We start from the raw sequence: 23,795 nt of genomic DNA, 5'->3' as shown, positions 1-23,795 counted from the left end.
ACCTATTGTATGTTTTGAGTACAAGTGTCCTTCTGTGTCTGTGGGGGATTGGCTCCAGGATCACCATGGATACCAAAATCTGTGGATACTCAAGTTCCTCAAATAGAGGGCCAACCGTGCTTTCTTTTTGGGTGGGGTCATTTCTATGAGTTAATGTGAATACAAATTTTATCCACTGCACATATTGGTATTCCACATGTTTACAATGGGGGAGAAAAATTTGCTGCTAAAACCATAGCACTACCAATGCTGCCTATCTTACTTGGGAATAAGAAAGATTTCAAATTTAAGCTCCCATCATCAATTTAAAAATCTATTTTTTTTTTAAGTATACAAAAGATCTTTTGCACATATATGAAAATCTTTTTACAAATTTATGATGGTCTACTAGGCACAGTTGGAATTTGCACCAGGAAATCAACTAGTTGCTTAAGCACTAAAAGCATTAAATCTTTTAAGAATCTCAGTATAGGGCAAACAGTTTTGTAAAGTCCTAAGGAGAAAAAAATTTAGTGGGTGTGAAAGCAAGAATGTGGGATTAGAGAAAGAATGTAGAGAAGAGAAGGAAAAAAAAAAAAACAAACCCAAGAAACACCATCTCAACATGTAAAACTATAAAACTAAGCAATACAGAGGCAAAAGTCCTAGATGAGGATTTGGGAAAAACAATGATAACCACCACTAAATTCAGGTAAGAGATTAGCTTTGTACTAGGCTTGGAATGTTGACCCAGTTAGTAATCTGTACATCTCAGCTTTCTTACCAATAGCCACCCAGCCTGTTGTTTAAAGATCAAACTAGATAGCTATTGAAACAGACTTGAATAAAAACAAACCTATGCGTAATCTGAGTGTGGGGAAGGGGACAGAAGGTAACTCCTTCTCTTTTTCACTTCCATTCTCATTAGACCTGCAAGACAAACTACAGGCTTGACAAACTGAATGTTATCCAGGACAAAATCTAAGATTGCTCACTTCTTCTCATAGTTCCCTTTCTTTTCCTCTTCAGCTTTTTAAAATTAATTACAAGAGTTAATTTCTGTAACCTGTATGTTTACTGAAATTTAAGCAATGACAAGTTAGGACAATCTGGCTCAAAAATGCCTACTTCTAATATACTTTAGAAAACTTTTGTAAAGTTTTAAGTTACAGTAGTAAGAATTATTTATGTCACTTTATTATAGAATTTTAAACTTCTGGCTCCTATGTTTTTAAATTCATCACTTTGTAATCTGATCATCTGGTGGGCTTGGAGCAGCAACATGACACCAGAGAAAGCACTCTGTTGTTTCACAGCACATAACCTGAGAACCTTTCTAAAATGAAAGTCAAGAAACATACTTAGCTACTTAAAGATATTTAATAGGAAAATAAGTACTTCATTCTATACCCAACCCTTTTTGGACAACTCTCATAGGCACACTCTGACAGAGACCACACACAGTGTAAAACACGGAACATCACAGAAAAAACTGCTTATCAGTCAGCTTTCATCTTTGCAACCAAAGGTTTTCTCTAGCAAGATATAACTAATGGATTGTTAAAAACTGGTCAGAGAGTTAGTTCTGTATTCTGCTTATAATGACAAAGTGGAGGACAACCTACAAGGCTGTTATTTCTTACGGGAAATACAGTGTACTAGTTTGGAAACAACTTGACCTGTGGATGTTTGATTTTTACACCACTCACTCAGTGCTGACACTGGGAGTCATGACTGTCTCAGATTTGCCAGGAAAGACTAAGTGGTAACAAACCCTTAGGAGGAGAAGGGGACGACAGAGGAGGAGATGGTCGGATGGCATCACTGACTTGATGGACATGGGCTTGAGCAAGCTTCGGGAGTTGATGATGGACAGGGAAGCCTGGTGTACCGCAGCCCATGGGATCGCAGAGTTGGACACGACTGAGCAACTGAACTAATAAACGAATAAAGCAGCCTAATGAATTAGTGAGTATCTACTTTGCTTTTGATATGAATACTCTCCTGGACAGTTCTACAGCCATTCCGCATTTGGTCCGATGTATCTGCGCGTGAAATTCTGTTCTGTATGCAGGAAGAACAACAGGAGTATCTACCATTCTGCAAGCACGCCCAGGGAAAGTACTGGAGGCGGAAACAGGAGAACTCAAGTCTTGCTGTACTAATTTGTTAAACACAGGCTTTACCACTGCAAGTCCTCTACCAAAGTTCCCAAACCAGAAATGTCTCTTATCTACTTACAGATGTATGGTTAGACTGGGGTTGAAATTTAGGACAGTTCTAGGTTGGAGAATGATTTACTACTTTACATTTCAATGGAATATTATCTTTATATGTATTCCCAAGTCTATGTCTGCAATTAAGAAAAAGCACAGGTTTAATTTAGAAGCCACGAAATACTTAGGTAAATGAAGTCTTACGCTTACAAAGCTACTATCTTGAAACTCACTTTCATCATTATTCTTTACCCACTTATCATAAAAAAACTAGTTCTCAGATTCTGCACACAGATAGCTTTATGTAAAATATATAAACATTTGTTCAAATTGATACACAGATTGCATAAATATAGCAATTAAGCTTAAATTTACAGATGTGCATGTACAATGTTGTGCAAGTTATCACAATATTACAATTTCAAAAAGTATTCCAATGGAATCCAAGTAAAGCAGTTAGTGAAGATACCCATGCAGAATTTAAATATCTCAGAACAAAGTTATTAAATGTCTTCAGTAAAAGTTCACACATTTAAAATAGTTTTATTCATTTTATTTGTATATGTCAAAATACATTTTTATTTCCAAAATAGTGGGTTTTGCAACTAGTTTCATGCAGAAACAAGGTCTGCTCAATACTACCAATAAAATCAATATAGCACAGTAGCTGTTCAGTTTTAGATACAAAGAATAAATAACCTAAATACAAAACACTAAAATATTAGAAACACGTATTTAATCATTCTTCACAGGCATCCAAACTTCACAAATATAATCCTTAGCATGCCTAACTGTTGTGCAACCAGAATATGTTGCAGTCACTCAAACTGATCAATTATCTGTATGTTTTACGTCCACGTAAGACCATGGAAATTCTCTATATTCAGACCCACCATTCATACAGTTCAAATGTAACCAAAAATAAAATTCCCACAACTATCCTTGTACCTTTAAAATCAAGAATCCTGAGCTTGGTAGTAAGAGCATAACCTTATATCTTCATAAAACCAATCAAGAGAGGACTTAAAATCCTGCTTACCAAAACACCCTTTCCCAACCCCAAAGTAATCTAAAATAGGCAGTAGAACACAATGACCTTTTAAAATGAAGGGGTACAAATTCACATTTAATATAGTATACAATACAATCAATAATACAATTAGCTACTATAAGCTTTACAATGTACAATTTATTCAAATGGCTGAACTGTTCAGTGGTTAAGGAGACAGTTATGTGCCAGAAAGATATAGTACTTTTTGCATGGTTTAATGAAAATATAAAAGCTATTTGTCCAAATAAATGCCATCTTCACTATTTACTTGGTTTTGCTTTTCTTTCTTCTTTTTTTTTTTTTTTAAAAAAGGCCACTGAAATGTATAAAATGGTCTGAACATGATGGTGGTATCAAAGTCAATGCCTCTTCACATGGCAATAACAGTGCATTTAACACGAACTCACGGGTTAAGTCTGCAAATGATTTCATAGCATTACTTTGGCTAGCACAACAGTTTTAGACAGCACTCAGATAAATATAGGTATGTGAAATGTGAAGCAATTATCTTATGCAACTTTAATTATGGTTGAATACTATCAAATGAAAACTGCAAATAAAAGTAAAAGCATTTTACAGTAGAAAACTTTTGTAAAGATAGGGCTCCACATAATGTGTTAATTTAAGTCTTTATATCACTTTGTTAGTAAATTTTGTTCTTAACACTATTATGGAGTAGCCTACTTTGCATTAACAGACATTTGAAATAATAGTCAAGCATGCCATGTGGTGGACTAAAAATCAAACAGTACACTTATTTATATATACAGCATCACTCAGTACCTGCTAAAATGAATGTGAAGATTACAGAACCTAACATCTTATACTACAATAATAAAAAACAAACAAAAAGTGACCAATGAAGGCAGAAAATAGGACTTAAAAGAATCTAATCTCAATGGACTTTAAAGCATTCATAAAAGGAATAAATGCATATTGCACAAACAGTGAAAGCAAATGTTCCACCAAGCAATTCAGTTCCAGGTGGGGACAACAATATTAGCCTAATATATGACAATGATTTCAGAGAAGCAAGTGTTCTTTTCTGTAAATGAGAAAGCTGTGAGACGACAGAAAGTCTGCCACATGAAGAGTTAGAAGGAAAAGATAACAAACCCAAACTTAGATGTAAAGCAAAAAAAAAAACCCAAAAAAAACAAAATAAAATAAAATTAAATATTGAAAAACTGGAAACTGTGGCACATCAAAAAATGCTGAATAACTGTCTTCTGTGAGAGCTGAGTTTTTGCTGACACAAAAATATTTATGTACAACTAAGGCTTACTGGTTAAATATCTGAGGCATATCTGGCCTTGAACACTTTCCTTATATGCTGGAGCTGTAAACAAGTTTTCTCAGTCATAAAAAAAATTCTTCTCAGCAGCTGCATTAACATGAAACAATGGTCTTGATACAAGAAAAAAAAAAACAAAACAGAAAATTAAACAAAACTCCTAGATAAGAGGGCATTTGGCAGGATATCCAAAAATGACAGTCTCCAAGGATTCTTCCCAGGCTTCCAGTGACGGTCAATTATGGTCCACTGGGTTACTAATATGTGCAATTCCATTACTTGCTGCTTTTTTTTATTTGGAAAGTTTGCTTATAACTCTGATCAAGGCCCCATTTTCATCTTTTAGCCTCTGGTTGTCTGCTTTCAGGTCTGGTAACATCTGTGAGAGGAAAAATATAAGAAAAAGTTTGAATTCAATAATGAGATTAAAGTGTTCCTCTTTAAATGTTATGTTTTTACCACAAGACACATGAACAAGCTTTGTCAGTTATATATACTTCTAATGACTAAAACATTTATCAGGAAGAAAGAGGTCCCTCCCCACAATTTGTGAAGCTAATTAGTTTAATAAATGATGAAATGAAAGGTTTATTCTCCCGAAGTTATCAACTGAAATGTACTAAATCACTTGACATCATGACTCACAAGCATACCATATTAGAGCAGCCAAGGAAAGGAAGACTGTTTTTATGTTAGGATAGGCTCTTAAAGGGAATTCCTTTAAGAGTTTCTGTTAGCCTAAATTAAGGCCTTTTGCTTTGTTTTATGTCAGACCTCAAGCCACACTGTTACTCCACAAGAAAACCCAACTATTTAGGGAAGTTTTGAGGGAGTCAGACTTGTTTTAAATTATTAAAATTCCTTAAATAATTTACCTTGTATTAAGTTTAAATGCCTACTACATAATGTTTGATCCAAGATAGGTGCTCAATTAAATGATAATAAAGCAATCACTACTATCATTAGACTAAAGTAATTTACAAGCCAAAGTAATAAGCCTGAATGTCTTAAAATATCCAAGCATAAAAAATACTACTAGTGTTTGGAGTAAACAGAAACACACACCCTTACACCTGAAAACGTGTAAGTTTTTTTTATAGACAAAGTGAAGGAGGGGGTGGAAATACCATAAGTCAACTGGGTTCTCTACTAAGAATGATTTAAGTGACATGTGCTCCGCCAGATTTGATAGGAAATGGAATAGCTTCTATTTTGGACATTAAAACATACTTTCCAAGATAATTAGGTCTCTTTCCTCAGCTTTCAAAATGTACTAGGTTATGTATTTAGATAAAAGTAAAACTACTTGCAAAACTATCTTATGCAAAATCTTCATGAGAAGTTTAATTTTATGTGGAACCAATCAATTCTTAACCTGTGCTCAGAATGTATGGATATAAAATACAGTAATCTGAAGTTTATCTATTAGGATACCTCTAGAATAGAGAACTGAGTAATATTAATTAAGATGGTTCTGACTGAAATGACATTATTTTGAAAAGCAGATAATTCATGTTTAATCTTCAGCTTCCACATATATTAATTATATATAAAATACATGTTACACTGTTTGTGTTCCATTTTCTAGTAAAGAATTTTAAAGTCATGTTTTTAAGTGCTAAAAAATTTGTAGAGCCAAAAATGTGCACAAGCTTTGTAAAAGTGCGGGTAAGTCTTTTACCTAAATGCTGAGATCATTCCCTTAGTTTACTGCAGTTTATCAGTCACAATACACAATTAGTAACACTTTCTAACATTCTGAGAAGCCATGCACAATTAAACAGTTACACGACAAGTTCCAGACACAATGGCATTAATTTGTAAAAGTGAGCTCAAGACACGCTTACTAATACAAAAACACCTGCCTGGCTCTACTAAGAAGAAATGATGAAACTACAAATTATAGATTCACAGACTGCAGTTGCCTACAGAACCCTGAGCGCTTGGCTACCACTCTTGTCAAGGCCCTATTCTCAGTCAGCAGTCGCTCATTTAACTCTCTCAGAGTTTGAATTTGCTTTATTTGGTGCAGATTCTGCAGGAATCAGAACATAAAGAAATAGAAAATAAAAAATAAGAAAGTGGAAGAGTACAATGAAAATATAAAGAATCATAGGCAACAAATATAAGAAGAAAAAATTAAGAGTCTTAAGAGAATATTCCATGAAATTTATATAAGTAAACAGTGCAGTTCTAAAATCCCTTAGCAAACAAAATATACAAACAAAATCCAAAAAAATTTTCTCCAAAGCTATTCAATAATGTTCCAATAAGAAACCAAATAATTCAACAGAGAAATATTTAAATCTTAAAATTCTAATTCTATGGGCATAATATCCTATGCGTTAGTTCATTAATTTATAATATGATTATTTTATACAAGCCAATGTAATAAGAGGTAATCAATTAATTATATTATGCTTTTCTTCCTGCAAAGAACGTACCTTCCAATATTCAAAACCAATCTATTTTCACAGGTGATGCAGAGTTCAATAAGCTGTACCTCTGTCCACTAATCTAATGTCCGTCATTTTCAAAGAACATTTTTGCATGATCCCCATTCACCATTTTCTCCCCAGTGAACAAAATATTTGAAATGTAAAGAATAAATGATACATCCCAAGTCTTAGTCAATATCATCTTATTTATTCTATACCTGAACATCAAAAGTGCCATAAAAACAGATTACCAAAAGAATTTGAGTTTTAAATACTTTTCTAGCTTACCTAAAACCTGACTTTAGGAAGAAATAGAAGCACAAGACGTAGGTAACTCACAAACTGCATAAGCAACTTTAAGAACAATGAATAAACATAGTATCTATACTAGTATTGTGAAATTTGAGTTTATACCACAGCACTGTTTACTTACTTTGAGCTCTTCTTCCATTTCAGATATTCTTCTTTCTAGAGCTCTTCGTTCCTAGATGAATTTAAGGTATTAATGTTACTGATATAATTAATTATTATACTCTTAAATTTTCTTCTAAATTGTGAAACAGTGACAATTTAGAATAAAAAATCAAATCAGGAGCAGTGTAGAAAAAGATGTGATGGCAGTGATGTGTAAAGAGCTTTCCAAAATTTGAGAGAAATAAATATGAAGATCATTACTTTATTACTTCCTATAAGCTCTTTCTTTAAAGCTTTGACCTTCTGGTAAAATGCCACATAACATGTTCAAACTGTTTTTAGTTTACATAAAACTAGGGATAGAGGAAACTGATACTTAAGACTGAAGACTGCACAGAAAAGAAAAAAGCAAAAACTCACACAGAGATGCAATTACTCTACAGTGATAAGAAGCAGAAAAAGCAAGAAGCAAACGTGACCAAAGTATGTGTATTTTAAAATTTCAAAATGGTCTAAAAGATGGTTATTCCTCCACCCACAACTGTTTACCAGTCATAATTTGTCCAGTCGACTTTAGAGCTTTGTATTTAGCTTTATACTCTGTGTAGCATTAATGCAGTGAATCTAATAAAGAAGCAACTATAGCATTTATTTTAAACCACTTCGTTTCAAAGAGTGACAGGCAAAGGCAACATACAGTATATTACTGCAGTGTGCACTTTTATTCTCCCTTAAATAATAAGCATTCTAGGGTGTTATGCAAGAAGCAAGCAGCAGTAATTAATGTGCTTAAAACTTTGGTTAGGTCATACCGCCGCGAAGATACTGACTCTTGCCGGTCACCTTTCAGATACAAACCATTTAAATTTAGTTTAATCACATTGACACTATTTCCAAGACATTCTTTCCCATATTAATAATTAATGCTGATACTTAGTAAAGCAGTAAATTTACTGTAAATGTTAAGATTTTTAGAGTATGTGATTTTAAAAAACAGATGGAATCCTATTCATAGGCTTATAAGTATCATGTTTTTCTATTATATTAGCATGTTTAAACATTATTAGGTAGACAAAAATGTTATTTTTGATAAAAAGAACTTTCTCCTAGTTAACAGTACAGCCACAACCCATTCATAAAAACCACCGCACTTCTCAGAATACCAGGACATGTAATATTTGATCCTCATAACTTTGTGCAATATCAGCAATAGAATATTTCTTCCAGCTGATGGGGAACACCCTCATCAGCCTTAATTTTATTATGTGTCTTCAAGATTTTAACTAATTAGTGGCAAAGCAAGACAAGAACACTATATTGAATTGTCAAACTGCCAACTGTAAAGTTGCAGGCAATTTCTTATATCCGAGAAACTTACTACCATTTAAAAATATGGTTAAGAGAAAAAAATGCATATAAAGTGCTTAATTCAGTGCCTGCCTGGTATGTAAGACAGTGCTAAATAAAAGTTAGCAGTTATTATTAGTACTGTGACTACCAACATCTGTTAAACTGAGAACAGATTAACTGCTTTGTAATTTATCTGCATTTGACAGGCAGAAAAAGAAGAAGGTCAGGTGGGAATGTCAGAATATGAACACGGTGATATTATTTAAGTGCATAAGCCTAGATGAAAAATATAACTTATCTCTGCATGATAGGGAGATTTTACTTTCATCTTTTGCTAAAATTTTTCACATTTTCACAAAAAATGAAATATTCTTTTAAAATGTGACTATCTCAAAAACAAATAATATTTTAAGTATATGGTAATCTCTGTCTTTCACCCCAACTATTAGTATGGATAAAGGAGAACTGAAAACAATTCTTTACTATTTCTACATATCTTGGATATAAAATTCTATACATTATACTGTGATGTAATAACATTACATTTAATATAATAATTGATTCTAAAATTTAGCAATTACAAGTTAGATCAATAGGTTTTTAAAAAGCCTAGAACAACGATTTCTAAAACTTGATGAAATCATAAAACTAGTAGTTATTACACATTACAATTTAGTAAATGACATAGATAACTTTTTGTCTATTATTCTGCATTTATATCACTTTTCTCCTTTTTTGGGGGATTAAAAAGGTAAATTGGCTATTTTTGAAATGGAATGGAAGAAAATATACCAAGTACTCTTGACTCTCTTTGATCTAGAGATCACAGCTCCACAGTATGTAATTTCTTCTGCGGCTGAAACCTTGAAAATCTAGCCACTGCTCAGTAGTATTACAGGTACTCTTTAAGTATTTTTCCATTTACTTTTGATCATTTATATACATCTTCAACTGTTCAGACTAAACTTGTGCAGTTATTCCTATGCCCACTGCCAGATCCCTGAGCAATAATAGTAATAATAAAGGGAGAAAAATACAAGTGAATATATCATGGCCAGACAAGAAACCAGAGAAAGACATAAAATGGTAAAAGGATTTTCTTATACTAATTTTTTGGTTTAAAAGAGCCTACTTAAGTTAAATATTTAAACTCAAAATCAAATATTATTAAATTAACTTCAAAAAGAATTAAAAAATTTGGTCTCCATACCTTTAAAAACTTTAATAATGGAAGTATTTTATTTTTGCAAAGAATTAAACCAAATATACATATGATTAATGTGTTTTAAGTGTATCACCACAGACAATCAGAGAGATAAATGGCATTTAAAAAATATCAGACTCCCTACCACAATGTGTATGTTTCAGAATGAAGACAAGATATGTTTTTTGGTACATTAAAAGAATAACACAGTAAATTAAATTTTATTTAACAAGGTAATTTTACCCTGTAATACTTTATAAAGAAGATAAGCTAGAAGACATTCATAATCTAATTAATAAATATCAATTTAAACTAATTAAAACTACCGTCCATAAAAACAAAACTAAAGAAAACCTATTGCTTATACAAAAAATAAAGGGGGAAAATGATTATTTATTCATTAAGATCAACACTTACCCTTTTTTCCATTTCTAATAGTGACCTATCAGCGAATCTTTCTTGTCTCTGTAAGGAGGTAAGAAACACAAGGAGATGTAAGTGCAGTAAGGATGGGGGAGGGGAGAGGATCACAGCAACGTGTGTCTGTGCTGTGTGTGCGCGTGTGTGCGTCTGACTCCTTATGCCCCCGTGGACTGTAGCCTGCCATGCGCCTCTGTTCTTGTAATGCTATTCAGGAGGAGTAAAGATACAGTGTGAGTAAAGAAAAGAGAAAACAGAATTTGTACCGAAATTTAAACAAAGATTTATTAGAGGAATGCTTGGACATCCTCTATGTATCATTTTGCCTCAAGTCTTTACAGTTAAGCCGGGAGCAAGGATGGGTGACTACTGGGCACAAAGCCAAAAAAGCCCCCGTCTTCCCTCCCGTGCTCCAGCTCGCTCTCCGCCTACATCACAGTGAAGAGAGGCTAACCCGAACGCTCAGATTCCAGGAGCCTGACTGAAATGCAGTCTGGACCAGATGGTGTGCCTCTATACCCATGCAGTCGGACCTGTAAACTGGCCTCTTCCCCTCTCTCATGGCTCTCTTAGTCTTGCTAGCTCTTTCTCTAAAGTTTTCTTTTCTAATCATCCATGTTCCAAAATTGGTAAGAAGGATCACATCTCTTGTCACTTATAAGAAATCCCAGCTATATAGCTTTTCTCTTCCTGGCAAGCTCAGGTCTCATTTTTCTTTCTTCTGCTTCCTGTACTATACAGTCAACTAGAGAGATCTCGAGATGAAAAGGACCTTTGGGGCTTTAAGCCACATATTGCACTCAAAACCAGGGAGCTGTGCATGTGGGTACTGAGCACAGGGATAGGAAAAAAGCAAGTGCTTAGTTTTTATTTACAATGACCTCTGGTCACACATTTCCCTTGGGATTCCTGTTCAATTTATTGAAAATGAATTCATCAAAAGGTTCATCCCCCAGATGTGCTGAATAACCAATTTAAAAAATTTACCAATAACAGTTTTTGCTAACTACTTAATAAGAATGCTCTTTTATGGTCATTAACCACAAAATATCCTTTAAAAAACTATATACACACACACACACAAACAGTTCATTGTGATTAAGCACAACTTCATTAATCTGGCAATTCAAAAACATTTAATATAATTTTCTCTTCTATCAATTCTTTCAACATTCATATTTTTGTACCATCAGGTTTTGTAAAGCAGTTACTCTTTGATCCTTCTTGCAAAATTTCTTTTTTATAGTTATAGTACATAAATAAAGATCTAATCATGGCTGTCTCCCCTTCACAGATCACAGCCTTGTCGTTGTGAAGGGGCTTGTGTAACTCAATGAAGCGATGAAGCATGCTGTGCAGGGCCACTCAAGACAGACGGGTCACAGTGAAGAGGTCTGATAAAATGTGGTCCACTGGAGGAGGGAATGGCAAACCACTCCAGTATTCTTGTCGTGAGAACCTCACGAACAGTATGAAAAGACAAAAAAGACATGACACTGGAAGATAAGCCTCCACAGGTTGGAAGAGTGATTCCCAGGTGGCTCAGTGGTAAAGAATCCACTTGCCAGCGCAGGAGACGCTGGAGACATGAGTTTGATCCCTGGGTCGGGAAGATCTGAAGAAGGAAACGGTAACCCACTCTGATATTCTTGCCTGGAGAATCGCATCAACAGAGGAGCCTGGTGGGCTACAATCTGTGGGGTCACAAAGAGCTGGACACGACTGAGCACTTACGTATGCACACAGGTCGGAAGATGTCCAATATGCTACTAGGGAAGAGCAGAGGGCAATTACTAATAGTTTAATTGACTATGCAAAAGCCTTTGTGTGGATCACAGCAGCTGTGGAAAATTCATTAAAAAAATGGGAATACCAGACTGTCGTTATCTGTCTCCTGAGAAACCGGGAAGCCAGTCAAGCAATAGTTAGAACCAGACATGGAACAATGGACTGGCTGTAAATTGGGAATTCAAATGGTCACTTTGCTTATTTAACTTATATGCAGAGTACATCAAGCAAAATGCTGTGCTGGATGAGTAACAAGCTGGAAATAAGATTGCCAGAAGAAATATCAACAATGTTAGATATGCAGATGATAGTACTCTAATGGCAGAAAGTGAAGAGGAACTAAAGAGCCCCTTGATGAGGGTGAAAGAAAAGAGTGAAAAACAGCTTAAAACGCAACATTCAAAAAACTAAGACCATGGCATTTGGTCTCATCACTTCATGGCAAATAGATGAGGAAAGTTGGACAGTGACAGATTTTATTTTCTTGGGCTCCAACATCACTGAGGGCAGTGATTGCAGCCATGACATCAAAAGACATTTGCTCCTTGGAAGGAAAGCTATGACAAATCTAGACAGCGTACTAAAAAGCAGAGACATCACTTTGCCCACAAAGTCTGTACAGTCAAAGCTACGGTTTTTATAGTACTCACGTATGGATGTGAGAGTTGGACCAGAAAGAAGGCTAAGTGCCAAAGAATTGATGCTTTTGAACCTGGTGTTGGAGAAGACTCCTCAGAGTCCCCTGGACAGCAAGGAGATCAAACTAGTCAATCATAAAGAAAACCAATCCTGAATAATCACTGGAAGGACTGATGTTGAAGCGCCAACACTTTGGGCACCTGACCTCAAGAGCCAACTCACTGGTGAAGATACATACACGAGAAAGACTGAAGGCAAAGGCGAAGAGGGCAGCACAGAACGAGATAGTTAGATGGTGTCACTGACTCAACGGACATACATCTGAGCAAACTCTGGGAGACAGTGAAGGGGCAGGGGAGCCTGGTGTGCTGCAGTCCATGGGGTCATAAAGGTCATGACTTAACGACTCAACAACAACAATCATGGCGATCCAATCTGTTGTTTTAGTTATTTTTATATATTTTAAATTTTAACTAAAAAGACTTTTGGCCGCACCATGCAGCATGTGGTATCTTAGCTCTCTGACCAGGGACTGGACCTGTGTCCACTGCAGTGGAAGAGCACAGTCCTAACCACTGGATTGCCAGGGAAGTCCCCATACAACTGATTTTTAGCGGGGGAGCAACCAACGCCGCCCAGCCTATGGGATCTTAAGTTCCTCAACCAGGGATCAAACGCAGGCCCTTGGTAATACAAGTGCAGAGTTCTAACCACTGGACCTCCAGGGAATTCTTAGTCTGTTGTTTACATGTTTTTTGGTTTTTTTTTTGTGCTTACTCTTTCTGGGAAAAGAAAAGTTAGGTATTCTAGTTGCTTATTATTAAAAATCAAATTCAGAATTACAAATAAGATGAGACTGTTTCTAACAATTCTGATATACTTATGATGTCTTTAAACTTTTATTTTAATTGCTAGAAAAACAAAGGCTAAATATGCCACTTAAGCAAGTGCAAATGAATAGTAAAATGCTAAAAAGATTGTAAAATGTTAAAAAGACATTAAACAACAACTGAAAGAAATTAAAAATTGCTGGAACAGTGTCAAATACATACAAATTAATAAAATGTTAAATGGAAAATTAGCATTTTATTGTTTTTTTTCCATATAGGGACAGTTCAACAGTTTTATGATTCATGTGCTAATATTTTAGGTTAAAAAAAACAACTTTAATTTTTTTTTGTAAATATTCCAGTTAAAGCTGTTAAAATCACATTTAGCAAATCTGGTGAATTGATATTTATTCATCAACTGGTTTCTGGCAAATTAGCCTATTTCGCTCCCTTGGGGACTGTATAGGGAGCAGGGTGGCTGGACTAAGGCAGGATTCAACGATTCTGTAGTCCTTGGCAGAAAACTATGAAACAGACCTAAACGTCAAGCTTAATTCCTTTCTTCTTTTCTGGTCATGCTGCGCAGCTTATAGGATCTCAGCTTCCCGACCAGTGATCGAACCTGGGCCCGCAGCAGTTAAAGTGTGGAGGCTCAACCACTGGACCACTAAGGAATTTCCAATTCTGTTTTTTCCTAGCTTGCTAAACATATCAGCCAATGATTGTTGAATTTTATAAAAAAATTTTGTCCACAATCTACTATTTCAAGATTAATTCTTAGTAAGATGATTGTTTTCCTTGGAAAAATTCCATGCAACTACTAGAATTTTTCAGTGCAATCAAAACTTCCACTATATGTGTATTCATAAATAGTTATCGAAGAAATGTTTAAAAAAATACACAGATTCACAGTAGACTTAAATACTCAGGGTAAATAACTCAATAAAGTTGAAAAAAAAGTTTAACATTCTGTCACTTTTATTTTTACATGTACCCCTAAATTTTTTTTTTTTTTTTTTTCCTTTAGTCTCTCCTGTCCTGGTCTAACATCTCTTGTTTCTTTTTGAAATACAGAATGTACTGATATTAGCGGGGGAAACCTTTTCCCCACGTTTTGACAGAAAATAAAGAAACTACATAGCAGACCTCACTAGACATTCCCTGCATTACACGACAATCTAAGGAGCCAAATGGAACGCAGGATTCACCACTGTGAAGGACACCGAACTGGCCAAACTAAAGTGAACTGAGACCTGACTCCAAAAGTCAAAACGTCCTTGGAACATCACTGAAGTGGGTCAAGAGGTTAAATGATCACCACTGGCCCCGGTTTCAAAACCCGTTCCTAACTGTCAGGCCACGGTTAAATGTTACAGCCCCACGCATTCATTTCAACATTTGAGCAAAACAATAGAAGGCTAGGAATAACACAACAGGGTAAGCCCCCGTTCTGTGGCAGCCGGGATGGTGGGAGGCTGGAGAGTCAAAGTCGCTCAGTCGTGTCCGACTCTTTGCAACCCCATGGTCTATACAGCACACGGAATTCTCCAAGCCAGAATACTGGCGTGGGTAGCCTTTGCCTTCTCCAGGATATCCTCCCAACCCAGGGATCGAACCCAGGCCTCCCGCATTGCAGGCGAATTCTTTACCAGCTGAAGCGGGAAACCCACAACAAATCAATTTAGGCCTACAAATGATTAGCTCGTAATCAGCGCTCAGAAGAAAAAGCAGCTGGAGGGATTCAGAGGACCTGGTACTTCACTAGGGTTGCCACGAAAAAACTTTCAGAAGCAGCACAACCCCGGGCTTCAGGGAGTGGAAATTCAGCGTAAGGCCAGGTCAATTTTCTTCTCAGAAGCTGAGTAACTCTGGGCTAGTTACCGAAGTATTTGTGCAAAACATGTGATCTCTTAAACAGTTTGCCAACGGTCAGGCACGGTTCTCCCTGAACCCGTAGAGAGAGATGCTGGTGTCATTACTGCCATTGCTGCAGCCAGGTCACTTCCCCAAAGACGCAGCTAGAAAAAGCAGCGGAGCTGTGATTCCCCAGCCGGGACAGCGGGTCTCCAGTACCCACATCTCGGAATATCGTGCCGGACTGAATGAGTTATTCGCCATAAAGCGCTTGAGAACAGCTCCGGGCGGTCAGAAACCAGGGCCAAGTACACCGCAAGCGCGAGCACTGAGCACCGAACGCCAGGCCGCGAGCCCATGAACCGGCCCCCGCGGGTCCCGGACCCGCCGCGCCCAACTCTGCCAGGCTGCTCCGGGGACTGACCGCGAGCCCCACGCCGGGCCCCAAAACGCGCCCGCGCCCCAAAGAGCCCGCCGCGCACGGCTGCTCTCACCTCCTCCTCCTCCCTCCCCCCTAAATTTTTGAAATGAAATTTATGCAGTGTTTCCAACTAAGATATTAATTTTGAATATTTACTCGGTATCTCATACTCTAATTCAGTGACTTATTTTTCTGACCACAGTCAATGGGAACAGAAATTGGTACTTGACCCAAAGACAGCTTGCAATAGTTGTTCAGTGTCCTAAGAAATGGATACAAATAGAATCATGGGCACTAACGAGACTGCTTCACGCTGATGATAACTGGCTAATTCTATCAGTTCTCCTCTCCTGTAGAGTTTGAATGAGAAATTTATAGGAAGAATTAGATGACAACAGAGTAGGCAGAAAAGCAGAGAAATATACAGAGAAGGCAGTAAGCAGGGTCACCATAATGACAGAATACTACAGTAGGGAGCAATGGTTATTTTTATTTAGAAAACATTATGACCAAATGTCTAGAACTAAAGCTATTTTCAGGGAACTAGTTATGATATTTTGTGGCAGCTCACTAAGCTATTAATGCAACCTAAAGAATGATGACATTCCAGTTTACCATGAGACTTAAGTGTAAGCCAGCAAGTTTAAACTTATGTGACATTCCAAGTCTTTATGACACCTCACTAGGAAATATGTTCTTGTTTTACAGTATTTCTCTGTGTATCTTCAGAGTAAACTTTCATTACCTGAGTCTTTGGTCAAAGTAATGTCTCATTTATAGAACTGAAGATGCCGTTCTAGATGACTGCTTTCAAACTAGATTCTAAAAGTTTACTGTAGAAATGTGTTTATGCTACAAAGTCTTATGTTTAACATTAAACAAGTTGATTTCCTTAAAATTTATAGGACTCCTTACAGCCTTTAACATATAAATCAGCCCTGCTAAATCTCCAAGATACAGAATATATGGTATTTCTCAGTTACATGGGTCACAAAGCTCTTTTCTTTTTTTGTTTTGAAGTGGAGCAGGAGAAGAAAGAGGAGGAAGAAGAGGAGACAGCACTTATTACTATCTCCCAGAACTAGTGCTTTACGAAAAAACAGCTTGGGAAACAATTCTTAGATCATACACATCCTAAATCCTATATACAAGGCTAGGATGTGTATGATCTAAGGCCTAGTTCTGCTTGGCTATCCAAGTTTTCTTTTCTAAAATTATCTCTGCCAGGTAGTTATTTTCTTTCAGAATTATTATTAAATCAGTTGTTTTTTTTTTAACTAAACAGTAAACATTCTTAATGAATAAAAATTATTATAAACATTTTTTATGGCTTTAAGAAGACTGTAATTATTGCTGTTATTTGCTAAGTTGTGTCTGACTGTTTTTGTGATCCCATGGACTGTAGCCTGCCAGGGCTCCCCTGCCCACAGGCTTTCCCAGGCAAGAATACTGGAGTGGGTTGCCATTTTCTTCTCCAGGGGATCTTCCTGAATCCAGGAATTGAACCTGCATCTCCTGCACTGATAGGTGGATTCTTTACCACTGAGCCCCCAGGGAAGCCCAAGATTCTGTACAAATGCCTTTATTGCTTTCCTACATTTGGTATGTTGGAAATAAACATTTAAAATCCTTCATGTACTACAACATAGATATTAAAAGGCTTAAAAATACTTCAACTTTCCACCATAAGGCTATACTTCTATATTAGAAAAAAATAAAAGTTACTAGTAAGTTGTATTATCTTGATTCCTTATTAATAAATAAGCTATTATCAATAACCAAACTTACATCCAGAACACAAGAGAAAATTACAATGCAATTTTTAGATGAAACAAATGACAACCATTACCTCTAGAGTAACAAAGAGGAAAGTAGGCACAAACCTGGGTGGCTTTCTCCAGCTGCAACTTAAGATCTGTCAGCTCCATGTTCGTGTCATGCAGCTGTGCCTTCAGCTTTTCATTCTCAGCTAGAATTTGTTCGTAAAGCTATACGGATTAGTGGAGAAGGACAAATTACTTTTCTGCTTTCTTACTATTTTAAAAAGATTTCCCAGTGATCGCTTTGTAATGTTAAAACAGGAAGATTGATGTAACACATGAGCTATTAAATAAATACATTAAATGCTTTGTGGTCTCAAGGCAGAAACTTCTGGTTATGCAGGTGTCTTTGTCCCATATAAATTCTTCAAAAACTAGTTCCAGGATTTAAAACTTATGACTAAACTGAAAACCATGACATTTCAGTTTCCATTTAAAAAACTCAGTTATCTGATAAAGAGGGACCACATACCTGTGCAGCGACCACAGCCGAGGTTATAAAGAGCCGTTGTGATCCTTATTTGGGGTCTGTGAGCTTTTCTGCCTATCATCCCCTCTTTAATTCCTGACACTGAGATGGAGCATCAGTGGCATTTATCATTATACTTGTATTATTTTTACTAAAGTTAAAAGGAAAGTGACCGATTTCTTAAATACTTTTTTAACACTTGAATCTACTTGTGTTCTACGTTGAATCTACTATACTTCTTTTTCCCTCATCTCTAATATTACAACCACAGATGGCTACATTTATCTCTTACCTAGCTATTTCCATTACTAGAATTGCTCTCTTGACCTCCTTCTCATCTACTTTATACAAAGCAGCAAGAATTAAATTTTCAAAATGACAATCTCTACCAGCCATACCAAAAATTTAATTACTTCAATACATCATGTACCTTCCCACCATCAGGCTGGTCCATGTGCTTGTAATTCCATCTGAAACATCTTTTTCTCCCATTTTGCCAGTTGATTACTAATTGTCTTTCTGTTCTTGGCTGAACTTTTACTTCTTTTGTTAAAAATTAATTTTTTTAAAAAACTGAAGGATAGTTTCTTTACAAAATTGTCTTAGTTTCTGCCAAATATCAACATGAGTCAGCCACAGTTATAAATATGTCCCCTCCCTCTTGAGTTGCCCTCCCAGCTCCCTCCCATCCCGCCCTCTAGGTGGTTACAGAGCCTGATTTCAGTTCCCCAAGTCACATAGCAGATTCCCACTGGCTGTCTATTTTACATATGGTAATGTACGCTTCCACGTTTCTCTCTCTATACACCCCACCCTGTCCTTCTCCTCCCCTACCCACTCTCCAAAACCCTAAGTCTGTTCTCTATGTCTGTGTCTCCATTGCTGTCCTGCAAATAATTTCATCAGCACCGTCTTTCTAGACCCCCCATATATAAATGCTTAATATGAATAATTGTTTTTCTCTTTCTGACTTATTTCACTCTGTATAATTAGCTCTAGGTTCATCCACTTCATTAAAACTCACATGCATCCCCTTTTTATGGCTGAGTAATATTCCACTATATGTATGTACCACAGGAAATCTACCCTCAGACCCTGTCACTTCCTTTTGCTATATACTTTTATAAAACTGTGTCTTTACTTCAGGATAACGGTTTCAAATTTAGAAATTATCCACTGGTTTGTATGACTGTATGATCAAGTCTGTCTGCCTACTCCATGGAAGATACTCATCAGAGCAGGGACAGTATCTGGCCACAAGTAGAACTTCACTACTGAGTTCACTTCAGTGTTCAGTTCTTTACTGAACGAATGACTGAATCTTATTCCTAACGTAAACTGACCCCTATCTTCCTTCTGTTGATTTTACTTTCTTAATGGGCAATTTAAGATAGCTGCCAAATATCTCTGACATGTACAATTACTACAAACCTTCCTTTTCCTTCAACCAACTTCATTAGATTTATTCAAAGTTTATAAATATGAAGAATCTTGATCTTCAGAATTCTAGATTGGTTTGTTTCCAGGACTTATTTCTTAATTAGTTTCACCCTTGATAGCACCTGAACTATCGTTAAGTTTTCAGTTACCTAGGAAATATTATATTCTCTTGGGAAAAGCCATATTCTTTGTTTGGCTGCTTCCTAGTAACAAATAAAGAAAAGATGGCTCGCTCTCTCACACACACATGCACCCTACCCCCTCTGCTCCAAATCTACTCAATGTCCCTTTCAGCTCAACCACAGGACTGGCCTAAGAAACATCAATGTGCAGGTGGTCCTGGTTACTTTCCCCTTTCCTTTAAAAAGGCAAGCAAATAGCTATTCATATTCTACTTACCATTAACTGCCAAAAACTGAAAAATTAAAGTTAAGTCATTTTAAGAAAGTGCTTTAATTATGAGTTTCCAGGAGTAATATCCAAACATAAAAGTCTCAACAGAGATTATTTTTAATTAAATATAACTGAATAACCCAGGTACCTTTTTAAAGTCAGTTGAGTCATCCTTTTCTAGCCTGCTACTGTAAGGCTTTCTTTCTTCTGAGTAACTGTATGATCCGGAGCGACCCAGCAAGGAATCACACCGGTCACCAGCCGATGTGGGACCGACTTCGTATCTTCAAAAGACGAGTTTAAGTCAGAATCTTTATTACAGGCATTCACAACTTACATTAACATGCATCCTAGTATATTTAACTAGATATTCCAAAATAGTAGATAATATTCTCCTTTATCAGTTATCTAATCAACTTTCATGATATGTAATAAATAAACGGGAAGTTATTTTTAATACTAACTTCTGTTGTTTCAGGAGGTGGTTCAAAATTCTCTATATCTGAAAGTCAAAACTGGTTTTACATCATGATAATTTCAACAATTTTAAATCCTATATTTTTTTCACATTTTAACATCTCTGAAATCAGAACATGGCTTACAACTGATGTGTATTACAGTTTAATTGGTAGCACTTTTCCTTTAAGTGGCATACGACTGTATTTTAAAATTAGTAACATTGTAGATGATGAATTAACTAGAGTCTATCCAGAGTAATAAACAACAGTACTATGCCATTTTATATAGGGGATTTGCACATCTGTGGATTTTGAAACCCACTGGGTTGGGTGGGTGGGATAAGTTCCTGGAACCAAATCCTTGGAGATACTGAGAGATAACAGAAATAGGTTTGTCCTACAGAAGAAGAACGTATCTCATTTGAAGATGAGGATCTTCTTATTATCTGGTTCTGAATTTGGTTTTTTTCTGATAAATGCTAATGCCTCCACATTTCAATTCAAAAGAATCATCAGAATATAAAAATTTGTCCTTGGTTTTACAAGGCTTTGGTTAACAATTATTGGCAAGAGAAGAGGAATAGAAATTAGACTCAAGTATTAATAAATTGGTGGAGGTGCTCTGAAAAACTGAACAATTTGAGCTAGATGACACTTTTTAAAAGTGTCTTCATTGGCTTTTTCTGTTTTAATCTGAAGCAGGGATAAGAGAGAAGAGTCTGAGTACCTGATGAAATATATTTTTGGTGGATTTCATTGGCTTCTAATGTGAATAATGAGATAGTTAATGTTGAAGTAACTTAGGAAGCTTAAGAAAACTATCACTGTTGCAAAGATTTGAGAAAAAAATCTTTCTTAGCAACTTACTACAGCAATTGAACTAGAAGTAAAGGCTTTGATGAAGAAAGTTATTAACACGTATCAGGTCATCTAAATATCTATAGATTTTTTTATTACTAAAATAATTCTATCAACTTAAAAAATTTATCAATATCTAGCAACATATTTTTAGAAAGGATAAAATGAGAAAAAGATCAATTAAAAAAAAAAAGTAAAACGTACCTAGAAATGGAATCCGTCTAAAAAGAGAAAAACATAAGGGTAGCTAAATTTTTATGCTTTAAGTAACTCACTGATTAATCAAGAAAATTTAACTTCAATACTATTTTCACACTAATAAACTAATACATATCTAATCTATGCACTTTAACATCAATGTGGTTGTTTTATAAAGAAATTCTAGAACAAAGTCACCGTATATTTCTACTCGTCCAATACCATACAATTACATTTCTCAATTTAAATTCATATTTTGTGAATTTCTACAAATGACACTATAATTAGGAGGGAAAAAAAGAAAGACTAAGACACATACCCATAACTTACAATTCACTTAGCAGGAGAAAGTAACATATTTACATTAAGAAATGCACGTTTATTATGTGACATCTCAAAGCAACTATCTTGCCCATTTTTCTGTTTTTGAGGTAATAACAGGAGAGACCAACAAATGAATACTAAAGTATTTAATGTACAACAGTATATACATATTTTGCTTACAATTTATTTTCTGGAAATCCAGCTATACATTCCTTCAAACTTTAGCAATGAGGGCATATAATTTTCTCAAGCAAGTGGTATGCTATACTGAAGTTCCAAAACTCTTCTTAATGTAAATGGTGAAATGATTAATAGGATAAAATAGTCTCAATGGAGTTAAAGACTTTTTTGGGGATTAGCATCTTTAGCTCTTTCTATTGAAACATAAAATTTCCTATAAAGTATTCAGAAATGGCTTAATTTCTGAATTTTAGATATCTGAATTTTCCCATTATATTTACCTTTAAATGTCTTGTGAAATCACTGGGTTCCTTTGGAACTGTTTGAGTCTCATTCAGATTAAAGATGTCTCACTAAAGTATATTTAGGTTTCCTTTGCAAAACCAATGTTGTACTTGCTGCTCATTTTTTTTTTAATGTAATGCTTTACCTTATTGATTTATTCTTTAGTTTTATAATAATTATCAAATTTGAAGTTAAATTTCAATTTTCACAATATAATTCAAATCCATAAGCTGCTGAAAGAATAGATTTTGAAAGTTCCTATCACAAGAAAATATTTGTATCTATGTGTCTATGCGTGGTGATGGATGTTTACTGTACTAAACACTTCACAATACACAGATATTGAATAATAATGTGCAATATTTTATATATCAATTATATCTCAATTAAAGAAAGCAGAAGCAAACAAAAAGATGTTATTTATTCAAATTCTGGAAAATATCCACATGTGAAATAAAATGTATACATATCGAATGAAAACATCACTTCTCGCCTCAGTTTGAACTCTGGTTCACTGGTTTAACTTAATTTTAAGAATAAATAAAAACTTCTAGTAGTCACAGAAATCACTCAAATTCTATTTTTTTGTCTTTAAAAGTCATGGTGCTATTATTGATTATGTTACATATATATTTGTTTTTGGCCATGCTGTGTGGCATGCAGGATCGAGTTCCCCAAGCAGGGATGGAAAATTTTTTAAAAATTTTAGTAAAAAGCACATAAAAAATCATCCAAGTCACTTTTAATTAAGAGTATAGTTCAAAAAAAAAAAAAAAAAAGAGTATAGTTCAGTAACGCTAACTATATTCACACTGCTGTGTAACAGCTCTCTACAACTTTTTTCATGTTACAAAACTAATTTTATACCCACTAGACAAATCTCCATACCCTCCTACTCCCAGCTCCTGGCAACCACAATTCTACTCTCTGTTACACACGAGTTTGAATACGTTGGTGAGAGCGCAAGCGTGTCAGTTCTATCGGACTCTTTTTGGCCTTATCAGCTACAGCCCACCAGACTCCTCTGTACGTGGAATTCTCCAGGCAAGAATGCTGGAGTGGGTTGCCATTCCCCTTTCCAGGGGATCTTCCCTACCCTGGGAGATCGAACCTGGGTCTCCAGCATTGCAGGCAGATTCTTTACTGTCCGAGCCAACAGGGAAGCCCGTGGAATCATACAGAAGGTGTTTTCCGGTGACCTGTTTTATTTCACTTAGCATAATGTCCTTGTGACTCCCTGTGTTTTTTTCCCCCCGTGTGTTTTAAAAATGTTTTTCTGAGGTAAAAATATCCTCTAAGTTCTCCTGACTACAATACCATAAGATCATATACCATACTACAACAAAGTTCCTCTATAATTCCCCATCTCTCAAATGCCCTAGATAACTACTGTTAATCTTTTCTGTATACATATCTATGTGAACACATAAAGGATCTATCCATACAAATACATTTACTCTATTCCAAACTAA

At 35.6% G+C, this 23,795-nt stretch overlaps 1 protein-coding gene across 5 annotated transcripts in view; it reads right to left on the bottom strand.

Annotated features, from left to right (window-relative positions):
* Window positions 1-2,733: 2,733 nt before the first annotated feature.
* The window catches only part of PPP1R12A (protein phosphatase 1 regulatory subunit 12A), a 160,998-nt gene continuing 139,936 nt past the window's right edge, over window positions 2,734-23,795 (bottom strand). For 4 of the 5 annotated variants that reach the window (XM_043447136.1, XM_043447133.1, XM_043447135.1 and 1 more), the window contains 6 exons: window positions 21,541-21,557; window positions 20,169-20,304; window positions 17,782-17,886; window positions 10,364-10,411; window positions 7,412-7,462; window positions 2,734-4,919 (listed from right to left, as the gene is read on the bottom strand). In XM_043447136.1, coding sequence (XP_043303071.1) covers window positions 4,833-4,919; window positions 7,412-7,462; window positions 10,364-10,411; window positions 17,782-17,886; window positions 20,169-20,304; window positions 21,541-21,557 — 444 coding nt within the window. In that variant the 3' untranslated portion in view covers window positions 2,734-4,832. Of the gene's footprint in view, window positions 4,920-7,411; window positions 7,463-8,204; window positions 8,236-10,363; window positions 10,412-17,781; window positions 17,887-20,168; window positions 20,305-21,540; window positions 21,558-23,795 lie in introns of all 5 variants that reach the window. The other variant, XM_043447134.1, reaches the window with a different exon arrangement.

This window comes from Cervus canadensis, chromosome 25, assembly GCF_019320065.1.
Source record: "Cervus canadensis isolate Bull #8, Minnesota chromosome 25, ASM1932006v1, whole genome shotgun sequence".
Taxonomy (NCBI): domain Eukaryota; kingdom Metazoa; phylum Chordata; class Mammalia; order Artiodactyla; family Cervidae; genus Cervus; species Cervus canadensis.
The sequence above is the reverse complement of the archived record's forward strand: the minus strand, read 5'-3'. Positions and strand labels throughout refer to the sequence as shown.